The following is a 12,068-nucleotide window of genomic DNA, read 5'->3' on the forward strand; positions in this document are numbered from 1 at the left end:
TAGAGCCAGAGCAACACAACCTCCTCTCCACGTCAGATATATAGAGCCAGAGCAACACAACCTCCTCTACACGCAAAACAGATAGAGCCAGAGCAACACGACCTCCTCTCCACACCAAACAGGTAGAGCCAGATCAAAACAACCTCCTCTCCACGCCAGATAGATAGAGCCAGAGCAACACAACCTCCTCTCCACGCCAGTAGATAGAGCCAGAGCAACACAACCTCCTCTCCAAGCCAAACAGGTAGAGCCAGATCAAAACAACCTCCTCTCCACGCCAGATAGATAGAGCCAGAGCAACACAACCTCCTCTCCACGCCAGTAGATAGAGCCAGAGCAACACAACCTCCTCTCCAAGCCAAACAGGTAGAGCCAGAGCAACACAATCTCCTCTCCACGCCAGTAGATAGAGCCAGAGCAACATGACCTCCTCTTTACGCCAAACAGGTAGCAGAGCAACACAACCTCTCTACCACCAAGATAGAGCCAGAGCAACACAACCTCCTCTACCCACCAAATAGATAGAGCCAGAGCAACACAACCACGTCTACATGCCGAATAGATAGACACAGATTTTTGTTTTTAATTCACAGTAGCTTAGTAATGTAAACGTATGTTACCCATGCCAATAAGCCCCCTTGGACTAAAGTAAATTGTTAGAGAGGCTAAATCTCCTGGAGGACGGAGGTCCAGGTCTGTCATGTGGAAGAGGAGGCACCACCAGCCGGAGAGCCAGTGAGAGATGATGATGATGATGATGATGATGATGATGATAATGATGATGATGAGTCGTCTTCATGCTCTATAGTTTCTGGTACCTGACAATGTTCGCACATGGGTGAAGTTTGCCTTCAGGGCTTTCTGGCAGAAGTCTGGAGATGGTTTCCCGTTCTGGCAGAAAGCCCTGAAGGCAAACTTCTCAACATGTTTACACAAACCAGTTGGATGCTTCCCTATAATGTGAAATGTGCTGTTTCAGATTACAGTGTCCTACCTTATTATTACCTCCTCTTTCTATTTCCTCCTCCATTCTCACATAACCAACTCTATTTTGAACTGGATGTAAACATCTTCCTCTTATCTCCTGATCCCAGTGCTGCTGCCGTTCTTTATTGATTGCCTATCGTACAGTGCCCTTTCCTTCTGATTTTGAGAGTCTATGTGTGTCTGTGTGTTTTATTATTTTAACAGCTTGTTTGGCTAGTTTGTCACCTATCTCAACACCCAGAATGCATGTATGATCAGACACCCAAATGAATGGGACCTCAGTGCCCTGTTTTGTTACTCGTAGTGTGCTGACATTATTTTGTAAAGTAAATCCTGATGATTACTGGATGCATCTGACTGTACAGAGCAGAGGCTGAATCATCACAGACTATAGTACTATGTTTGGTGTGTTTTGTTCAAACCATTCTAAAGCCATCACAATGGTGCACAGCTCAAATATACACTTATATGCATATCTCACCTCTGTGTCAACTGCAACTGCAGATTCTGTGTCTCCTGTTATTGGATCCTTCGATCCATCTTTCGATTTATTTCCTAAATGAAATAGTGACACTTCAGCAGTTGGAGAGATGTGTGCACATTTTGTAAAGATGATATGGATCCCTTACAACTGTATGTAATGTCCAGCAGGGGCTCAGCAGTGCATGGTGGAAGACAAGAAATATACTTCTAAGGTACTTGTACGTTATTTGAGTATTTTCATTTTGTGTTACTACCTCATTACTGCAGTCTTTGACAGAACACAGGATCATCACTGACATCCATATGAAGTGCCTGTGTGTCTGTAAATACAACATTGATCATAAAACATGAGATCATAAAATATGTTCTGCTAAAGTTGGACTCATGTTGCTTGTTTTACATGTATGTACTGTCTGTCTCTGCTGTTTCTGTCTCTGCTCTGCTCACAACTTTAAAGTGGGTGGGGCTCACATACTTCTGTGCACCAATCAACATTTCAATCAGAATCTGACCACAGATAGTCGTGGGGTTGATTGTTTCTGTTGCCTGGATGCTGTCAATCAGATCTGATCAAACCACGCAGATTAGCTTTTGAGTTGGCTAACAAATACCTAAGTTGTTCTTTTTTTTTTTTTTAAGATTATTTTTTATTGTGTTTATTAGTGCAGCTGGAGAATGACAGGAAAGGGGGAAAGAGAAGGGATGACATGCAGCAAAGGGGCCACGGATTGGAATCGAACCCAGGCCACTGCCAAGGACTCAGCCTACATGGGGCGCATGCTCCACCGGGTGAGCTAGAGATTGCCCAAAGTACCTTATTTAACCATGAATGTTAAATTGTAAAACTAAGATCCACAGAAGACATTATACAACTGTTTTCACAGGCTGAGTAGTACTCTCAAGAGCATATTTGCTAAAGTTGATATACTTGCATGATTTTGCACTTTTTAGTGTACCCACATGGTTGGTTGCACTTATTCTAAGTCTCTTTTGGAAAAGTGTCGGCTAAATAAATGTAATTTATCTCTCATGACTGGGAAACTGTGTTGAAAGTGGTGCCGTTGTCCAAAGTGCTGATCCTGGTACCAGGGATGGGGGAGCTGTCCAGGGTTCTCAATGTTATCAGTCTGGTCTTGGGAGTTTAAACTCCATGTGGGAAGATAGAAATTATTTTACTACACAGGTGTAATCAATAACATTAATTGCGACATTCTATTAAGGTGTTCCAGCTTCTGATGTTATGCATGCTTCCTCAGCTGCGTGTCTTACTGGGACACTTACCCAGAAGCATCGATGATGGTGGCAATGGAAGTGGTCAGACAAAATGTTTTTCTTAATCAAACTCTTTAGCCATGCTCCAAAATACAATTTTTTTTTTTTTTTTTAAGTTATTTTTTTGGGGGCATTTTCCATTTTTATTGAGAGGACAGTGGATAGAGTCTTGGAAAGGGGGGAGAGAGAGTGAGTGGATGCGGAAAGAGCCACAGGCCGGATTTGAACCCGGGCCGCCGCGGTCAGGACCAAGCCTTGATACATGGACGCCCGCTCTACCAACTGAGCTAACCCAGGCGCCAAAATACAATTTTTTAAAAGTTTGTTCACGCTATACTCACATAACACCCAAACAGTATTTTAATGTGAGTTGATGATGGTTTTATTGATTGTGAAAAGCAGGAAATCTACAAACACAGACAGCTTTAGACCTCCAGCAGTCGAAGACCGACCCCAATCCAAAGGCAAACATCCACTCCACCTGCCCCCGTTATCTGGGGTTTAAAGGCAGAGCTTCATAAAAAGGAAGGGTGGGAGGGACTTGGTGCTGGACAGCCAATCAGCTGACACTAACAGACATTCTGAACGCCGCCCAGCTGGTCCAAAAGGAAGCTGCTCAAGCCTTCCTCTGGGCCGCGTGGGCAGAGCCAGGTGCCAGGACCGATGAACCATTTCTTTTTTCCACGTGATACATTCACCGACATGAATGAACATTGACATCATCCACTTCGCAAAAGAAAAGCCGACAGAAACCTCTTTTTCCACGTCCCCACAGCAAAGCACCCCAGTCAAATGATAAAATACTCAAACACATACACACATTTACATACAATTTTCATTATTAATTGGCAAGAATGATTTGGAATGTTTTCGTTTCAGAATTGAAAGTCATCGAGACGTAATATATAAATGAGTGAAAGGCAGGGAATGCAGATCTAAATAAGAGGGGGTGTGGTAGCACAGCATACACTACCCAGAATTTACAAATAATTTCAAAATGGTGAAAGGTGGGCCTAGCTCTTTCCAAAGATGGATAAATAATAGTGTATGCTCTCCCGCTGGAAAAGATGACAGAGATTTTGGTCTGTGTGCTCTCAGCATTTAGACTGAAAAGAGGGATGAGATGGACAGCAACATGAACACACACTCAAACATACACATTACACACACACACACACACACACACGCGCGCGCACACACACACACCAGGCCAGTGTCAGAGGGGCGGCAGTGTCTATGACAGATTGGGGCTCGGAGCAGGGCTGGTGGAGTTGTTGTCCTGATTTGCTGCCTGGCTTCCTCGTGGTGGAACCTCGATAATGCGGGGCTTGTCAATAATGCGAGCGCGGCGGTCGCCTTTCTCTACAATTCCGATTATCCACGCTCCGCCCGCCGCCCCCTGACCTCCAGCTCCGGAGTTCTGGCTCTTCATCTCCGAGCAAAACTTGGCCGCCTGCTCTCTGGGCAGACACACCAGCAGCCCACCTGGAGGGAAAGACAGGAAGATGGATTTTAGGGTCAAAACATGGTTATAATCAATAAAGATACACAGACAAGACAACATTCATTGTGTGTGTCAATCTCAGTTTTCATACCAGAAGTCTCTGCCGACGTGCCCTGAACCAGGTTGAACAGGTTTCCACAGGCTTTACTGATGGCAGCCATCTTGGCTAAGATTGGTAGGTTGTGGATGACGAAGGCCACCTCGTTTCGTTGCTGTGCTGCTAGGTTGTTTGCGTGCCCCAACAACCCAAAACCTGTCACGTCTGTTGCAGCGTGAGCCTGGAACTTGTGCATTAGGCCTGCCGCTGGAGACATGAATTCATTTGAGAAACTTTAATCGCAATTGCAAAACGTCACAGAAAGATTTCAACGTCAACTGGACCAAAAGGCCAATCCACGTTGAGTCAATTTGTCTTTTTTCTCCCCTCACAACTTCAGTTGTTTTCCGGTTTTGCCAGTCCAGGATACGAGCTTAGGTCCTGTTCAGACCTGAATGCATTAAGATGCGTCTTGGGTGATCTGATCAAAAGTGAGAATGCGTCTACGCATGAATCTTGAGTGAGCACTTGTGATCGGATCTCACTTCCCGGTCTATATGCACGCAGTAAACACACGGCTAATATTGTAAATGTCGCGATGTAATATTACAGGAATGTCAGTAGTAATACACACATTTTGTGAATTCAGGTGCATTTTATTAACATAAAAATAAAAGGTTATTGTCTATCAGCGGTCCCCGGGGACCTCCGTGCCGCTGGCACTGCCGCCTCTGCCGCCTCTGCCGCCTCTGCAAGGCAACAGCGGCGTACAGAAATTCAGAGAACCGGGGAGGAGAGAGAGCGTGGCTGTCAGCTCTGTGCAGCGCACCGGAACAAAAACACTGACATCACCGACCGTGTGATGATAATGCACTTCCCATGCCTCGTCTGATAGTCTGTAGATATGTAGCCTATAAATAAGATACATTTGAATATGTTTCTATAACCTATAAAAAAAATAGAGTTTTACTGACAGGATACAGTAGAGCACAGAAGCCGTTTCCTTGCCACGAGGGAGACAAGCGCTCGCGCCTGCCTTTCTACTCACATGAGCAGCGCAGTGAGACCCCCCGGTCCTTAATGTGGCCCAGGACACATTCGCGTACACACTGCTAAAAGAATGTGGCCATATGCGGCCCAGACCACCTCTGAATGTGGTCTGAGTGATCGGAGCTCAATGCGTCTTGGGTGCGTTCACACCTGTACTTAAAGCTTTCCACTTGTGATCGGATCACCCAGGACGCATGTTAATGCCAGGTCTGAACAGGGCCTCAGTCTCATTATGTTCCACTCGGGGGCGGCTGCTGAGTCAAGCGCAACACCCAGTGGTTAAATTCAGTATACCAGTGCGGTCCAGTGTTTGGCTTAATATCAAACCGGTTTGAAACTTTTTACACCGGCTCAACTGTACTCTGAATTAAAGACCATAAGGCTGAGAGTAAATTCAGATCAACCTCATAGAACCAGGATTCATAGGAGCTCTCAGCTGTAATTGAAAGGATAAATACATTTCTGTAACCAGTGATAACTGCAGAGCTTCAGAGCATAATGACACAGGTTTAGTGTACCTGTGCGGTTTAGCGTCGCCATGGAGAACATGGCTTCCTGATAGGCCTCCTTTACTTCCTCTTTTGTGACGACTAGCTTGATCTTGTTCCACCTTTCAGTCTGGTGAGATATAACAACAGAGACGGGGGGTGGGGAGTGCGAGCACAGAAACATGTCAATATAATGACAACACAAATAACAACAATATATACAATATAAAACCAATAATAATGTTCATGTGAACGGAGTCGAGTGGCTGACCTGATCGAGCCATTGGTGAGCATTCACAGCCACCTGCGTCCCCAGAGGTTTAGTTAGTACCAAGACGTCCCCTGGCACAGCACCATCCGGCCTGGAAAAACAATTTCTTTTAGATATTTTTTGGGCATTTTGCCTTCATCAGATAGTGATAGTAGATACACAGACAGGAAATACAGGGTGAGAGGGAGACGGCATGCAACAAAAGTCCCCGGCCGGAGTCGAACCGAGATGTTGCGATGATATGGTACATTATTGTTATTACTATTTTTTAAAGTTTTTACTTTATTTATTTTTTTATACCTTTTGGAGGTTCTTTATCTATTTGGTTTCTTTGATTTTCTATGTATTAATGGCTGGGAAAATATAATTGCAGGTGGTAATTAGACAAGGAAAACCATGTTGAAATGTAAATCTGTACTGAAAAGATGCTGAAATCTATGAAGGCGTATTAGGGTCATTGTAGGTAAAAAAAAAAGTAACGTAAAAATTATAGAGCCGGGGTAACATTCCAAGAAAAAACTATTTCTAGGATTAAAGTTATGAATTCAAGAGAAAAAAAAAATCAGTATGTCTTTTTCTTCTGAATAGGCCCAATTCATAGCAGTGTCTCTTCAAAGTCTGGATGCTGATGATAATATGCTGATTTTATTTCCTTACTGCTAGATCCAATTGCAAAGTATAATTTGAACATCCACTGCGGGCATAATACACGGCAAGCGGCGGCGTCTGTGGTGTGATGAAGTTGATCCAACCTTTCAAAACCAAACCCATCATTTTTCTGGGGTGTTTTTCTGGTAAATCTGGGAGTTTTTTTCTCGGAGTGTTGCCCCCCCCCCCCCCACGCCCCGGCTCCGCAAATAATAAAAATGTTTTAACCTACAAAGGCCCTAATATACGTCATAGTTTTTCTTAGCTTATAAAAAGTGAACATTTTGAGATGAATAGTTTTCACAGGACAGCAATGGTATGTAAATTTTAAAAAGAAGCTTCCTTCAAAACAATTCAAATGATTTATTAACAGGCAATGGATCAAAAAGGTTATAACAGCTACTGATAATGTACTCTGGCTTCCTGGGTTTATTTTGTTCTTTGGTGTTATTTAGGGCTGCATCAAATGAATATTTTCGTTATGGATTAACTGATTATTTTCTCTATTAATGGTAGGTCTATAAAATAACAGAAAATAGTGATTACAATTTCCGAGAGCCAAAAGTGACATATTCAAATAGCATTTTTTTTTTTTTTTATCTGACAAAGCCCAAACCCCAAAGATATTCAGTTTACCGTCATATACAACAGAGAAATGAAGCAAACCCAAATTCGAGAGGCTGGAACAAGATAACGTTTTGCATTGTTTTGGTCAACAAAAGACTAACATGATTATAATTATCAAAATAGCCACTGATTAATTTTCTATTGATCGACATAATTGATTAATCAAGTAATCGTTACAGCTCTAGTGTATTTTATTGTTTACACGGTTAGCTGGACAAATGAAGACAGCACAATAACATTTCAAGTGTAGCTGCTCTCCAGTCTGAAAGAAGAAAAACTAGATGCCTCCGCCAACCAGTCAAGTTGCAGTTTACTTCCATGTCTGTCCAAAATGTCATCACTTCATCACTTTATCCTATTAGACATTTCTGTAAAATGGTCGTAATAAGCATATAAATTACTGAATTATGGCCAAAACATTTCCCCAAAAACCTTGAATGTCCTAATTGAGCTAAAGGTTTTGATGTTGCAGCATTCACAACCAAATATGCAGAGACACAGCAACAGTTTTAACTGACTCACATGATGAACTCATTAGGCTGGCAGACGACTGACGCCACTCCTCCTACGATGATCCAGGGGTTGATCACCGTCTGGCCACCTGTCACAGAAGTCCCTCCCTCCTCTGCTGCATCACGAAACCCTTTAATTATCAGCGGCATCACCCGCTCACGGTCCTGTGTCATACAGGCGATAATGAATCATGAAAAAAGACCTTAATATTAAAAGGTATAATACGCATTAATTTTTTTAAAACAATGTATAGACTGATAATCTGAATGCTGTGTGTTTACAAATAGCAACCAACTACTGTTACATATCATCTTTAAAGAAATCAACATATACATGTGTGAAATCCAAAAGTCAAAGCTCTGTTAATAAGATATACTGCACTCATTGTGACGTGAACAAATTAGATTAATAGAGGATAAACAAAAGTGACATCAATAAATAAAAGCAATGTCAACACCTTGGCATCCAACCATGAACACACATAATGCTACCTTGTCATTCATCTTCTGGCTGACACTCAGCAGCATCAGCATGTTGTCACACTCTGTGATGCCCATGGCGTAGAGATCACTGAGGACGTTAGCGCACGCTATCCTGCCCTGAGAGACAGACAGACAGACAGACAGACAGACAGACAGAGAGTGAGGGAGAGACAAATATAATCAAAACAGGCAAATAACTTATGGCACTGTTGTCATGCTTGACAAAAATAATATTTTTAACACAGTAGATTCAGGTTTCTTGGTAAATTCCACTTCCACAAATCGAAATGGTCTGACTCCTGCTTTCATTGTTTTATTGTTGAACTCAAGCAATATGGCACCTTATTTGAAAATGTGAAGAACAAAAAAGCTGCAAAGACTTTCAAAAGTTTTAAGGAAATTCATTTAATTTATGACACCCTGGTTTGTAGGTGTTTTTGTATGACAATTGTTGTATACCTCTTTGTTGTAATTAAAGAAGACCACATGCTGAATAACGTTCTGCTTCAAAATGGCTAGTGCTCCCCTTAAAGGATAACTTCGGTATTTTTCAACCTATTTTTCCATGTTTTTTCTGTGAAAGTGACCTATGGGGACAACACCTGTTGAATTTGGTCCAGTATTAAGAGAGAATTCTGCAGCAACAGCTGCTAAACGGGCTGTAATGTAATGTAAACGGTCTGTAACTCCTCACCGTCGATGTACGTTCACTAAAAGTGCTTGTTTTTGCCACTGAGAGACTCAGATTGTTATTATAAGTGTCTGACAGTATTATGGAAAGGACCCTACTGAGAAATAAAACCTTTTTCTTCCCTTTCTCCTGATCTAGTCTGTTATTGTGTGTTTCGCTCAGAGTTGTCTTGTTCTGAAATCTCATGCCATGACATTGCAAATCTTTTAGATAACACTAAGCTACACTTTCTGTTCTCCAACACAACAAAGTCTGACAACACCGGTGTCCCGTGGCACTCCTCTCTCTCACGTTTCCACCGTTATCTTCCGGCAACAACAAGTCACTTGACACAATAACAAACAGAAAGGTAAAGAAAAAGAAAAAGGTTGTATTTCTCTGTAGGGTTCTTTCCATAATGTTGTCAGACACTTAGAATAACAATCTGAGCCTGTCAGTGGCAAAAAACGAGCACTTTTAGCAGACGTACACTGACGGTGAGGAGTTGCCCCGAGCGATTACATTACAGCCCGTTTAGCAGCTGGCGGCTGCAGCGTTCTCCCTCAATACTGGATCAATTTCAACAAGTGTTATCATTAGTCACTCACAACAATATAAGCTGGTGAGTATGTCACCACATATGACTGTGTTTGGACAGCTTTACTTCCTGGATAGGGTGCCTAGTATGTAAACAACTGCTTCTCTAGAGGGAAATACGTGCCAGTGACTCACCATCATGTAAGGATCCTCCACTAGAGGGTAGAAGAAGTCTGTGGTCTGGACCAGTGAGAGCCCTCCATGCCTCAGAGGAATCACACAGCAGTCCATCCCTACACCTGGAAACACACAGTAGTGAGGAGAGAAAAAGACATTGTCAATGTTTTGCAATGAAATACAACAGCCTTGCATTAATTATTCAAGATTCAAGATTCAAGATGTGTATTGTCACGCCGGTTAAACAAGTACAATCGTGTGAAACGCTTTTTGCTGGGAAGCTCCATTAAAAATAATAAGTTATATTACAATTATAAAAGGAAATACTTTGTACAAGTCATATTAAGAACATATACAGACATATTAAGAACATATACATTAAGAACATATACAGTATAAGATATATGATTGAGGTACTTTTTGTGTGAGAAGGTGTTATTATGAACTTATTATTATTAAGTGTTCAGTTATTGTTGAGAGTGAGAATACTACTTTAATAGTAGTGTTTGTTTATATAACATTCTTAAATTTGCTGGTAGAAAAAATATATTACTACAGTGGATTAGTGATAAGAAACCCTCTGTTCAAGGCTGGCGTAAAGTGATATTTGAGATGGTCCCTTTGGAATATCTTACAAATATTCTACATGCCAAAGTAGATCAGTTCTTCAATATTTGGCAGCCCTATCTGAACTATATTGGACCTGATCTCTCCTCCATTATCTCACAAGGAGTCTCCTGAACATGAACTCATATATCCTGTGACTTCCCTGCACTAAGGACTATTTCCTATGACCTCCTATATAATTTTTTTGATCTGAGCTGTACCAGTGTTTGTTTTGTTTTTTATTATTATTGTGTTTGTGAAAATAAGAAAACCCAATAAACATATTATATATATATATATATTAAAAAAAAATAGTAGTGTTCGTACTTGTAAAACTAAAGGTAGTACTAACTACAGGACTGATGCAATGTGTGAACAGTACAGATGTTTGTGGTCACTCAGTGTTACTACATACAACAGCTTTCCTCATACTGTTGCTACACCTCTAAAAGCAGTAAACTAAATAGTCTTACAGCACTCAAGGTTGTGAAACTCATTTAACTAGAAGAAATGTTTGACCAGAAGCATGAACTTTGAACTCAATGCATCACAGTTATTTCTGCTGAATCATGCTTACAGTATGGAAATCTGACAACTCACGGAACTAGTGTCCTCTTAGCCAGCTAGGTTACTAACATTATATGTATTTACTATGTAGCTTAGTTATTAACTCACGACTGTGAGTAGGTTAGTTGTATATGTTAACATAACGATAGCTGAGGACTGTTAGAAACAACCCATAACTGTCCATCTGTCAGATGAGCTGCCACACATGAGTTAACAGCAGCTAGCATGGTTAGCAACAGTAGCTAGGTAACCGTCGTTGACTACCGGGGGTTTCTCATATGAAAGCTAACTCAGCTCTGCTATTGTGTTTCTTACCGAGTCGGGGGCCCGCCGGTAACTGTTGGCCGAACTCCGACGCTTGGTCTCCGGCCTTGCCTGCCGTCCCGTCGGCCCGGTCCGGGTCCGCCTCCAGTCCCGCCAGGAGTTTGAGCAGAGCCTCCTGCGGGACCTTACAGCCTCATCCTTTCAGCTCCGAGAAGCCCGTGAGACGGAAGCCGCGCTCCAGGCCGTGCTCCTCCGGCTTGAACGGCTTGTAACCCGGAGGAAAACACCCCTCAGCCTCCGCAGAGGGAGGCGGGGTAGTTGAGCCTGACATGGCTGGCTAAAAGTCGCGTTTGACCGGCAGAGAAAGACGCTAGGAGGAGGATGAATGGAGGAGCGTGTGTGTGTGTGTCCGACGAGCGTCTGCGTGAAACAAGAGATTCTTGTCAATTGAAATCAAACAAATTCGACTTCCTGTTTGGACTTTCAAAGTAAAAATTCACAAAGCGCATGTCTATGCGATATTCACGGATCCTACCACAACCTTATACCAAATGGCTTTTTCATTGAAGCTGGATTACTACGATATTATAAAATGGTAATTTAAACCCATGGCGAAGGCAAAGTTGTCAGAAATATATAGCAAACGTCTTATTTTGAAGGCGGAATGTACTATTTCCGGGTCTGTGTGTCGCTCTTCAACTTGATGCAGCACAGCACGGTTGTAAAGGCACAAAAAACCTGGATAGCGGATTAAACCGGGATTTTCCAGTTATCCTGGTTGAATTTAGCCGCGACTCGGTTTGATGAAAGCAGTGGCAGATACGTGGGATTTATTGTGTGCAGCCAGCATGCTCAGCATGACCAGGCTTATTTACAGGCTTTATT

General features: G+C 42.3%; 1 protein-coding gene across 1 annotated transcript; it reads right to left on the bottom strand.

Moving 5' to 3' along the window:
• Positions 1-3,106: 3,106 nt before the first annotated feature.
• Positions 3,107-11,617, bottom strand: LOC119490368 (selenide, water dikinase 3-like). The gene is made up of 8 exons (XM_037773741.1): positions 11,235-11,617; positions 9,765-9,868; positions 8,372-8,479; positions 7,890-8,044; positions 6,093-6,183; positions 5,852-5,951; positions 4,338-4,550; positions 3,107-4,227 (listed from the first exon to the last, which is right to left on the bottom strand). The coding sequence occupies exons 2-8, from the start codon at positions 9,858-9,860 to the stop codon at positions 3,977-3,979; spliced, it is 1,014 nt and encodes a 337-aa protein (XP_037629669.1). The 5' UTR covers positions 9,861-9,868; positions 11,235-11,617; the 3' UTR covers positions 3,107-3,976.
• Between the last annotated feature and the right edge of the window lie 451 nt (positions 11,618-12,068).

The sequence above is a fragment of the Sebastes umbrosus genome, chromosome 6, assembly GCF_015220745.1.
Source record: "Sebastes umbrosus isolate fSebUmb1 chromosome 6, fSebUmb1.pri, whole genome shotgun sequence".
Taxonomy (NCBI): Eukaryota; Metazoa; Chordata; class Actinopteri; order Perciformes; family Sebastidae; genus Sebastes; species Sebastes umbrosus.

Excerpts from the sequence above, each read along its gene's own strand:
- LOC119490368 (XM_037773741.1), bottom strand. The coding sequence starts at position 9,860 with ATGGACTGCTGTGTGATTCCTCTGAGGCATGGAGGGCTCTCACTGGTC. Across the intron at positions 8,480-9,764 it reads TGGAGGATCCTTACATGATG|GGCAGGATAGCGTGCGCTAA; the intron begins GTGAGTCACTGG and ends TCTGTCTCTCAG. Across the intron at positions 6,184-7,889 it reads CAGCCTAATGAGTTCATCAT|GCCGGATGGTGCTGTGCCAG; the intron begins GTGAGTCAGTTA and ends TTGTTTTTCCAG.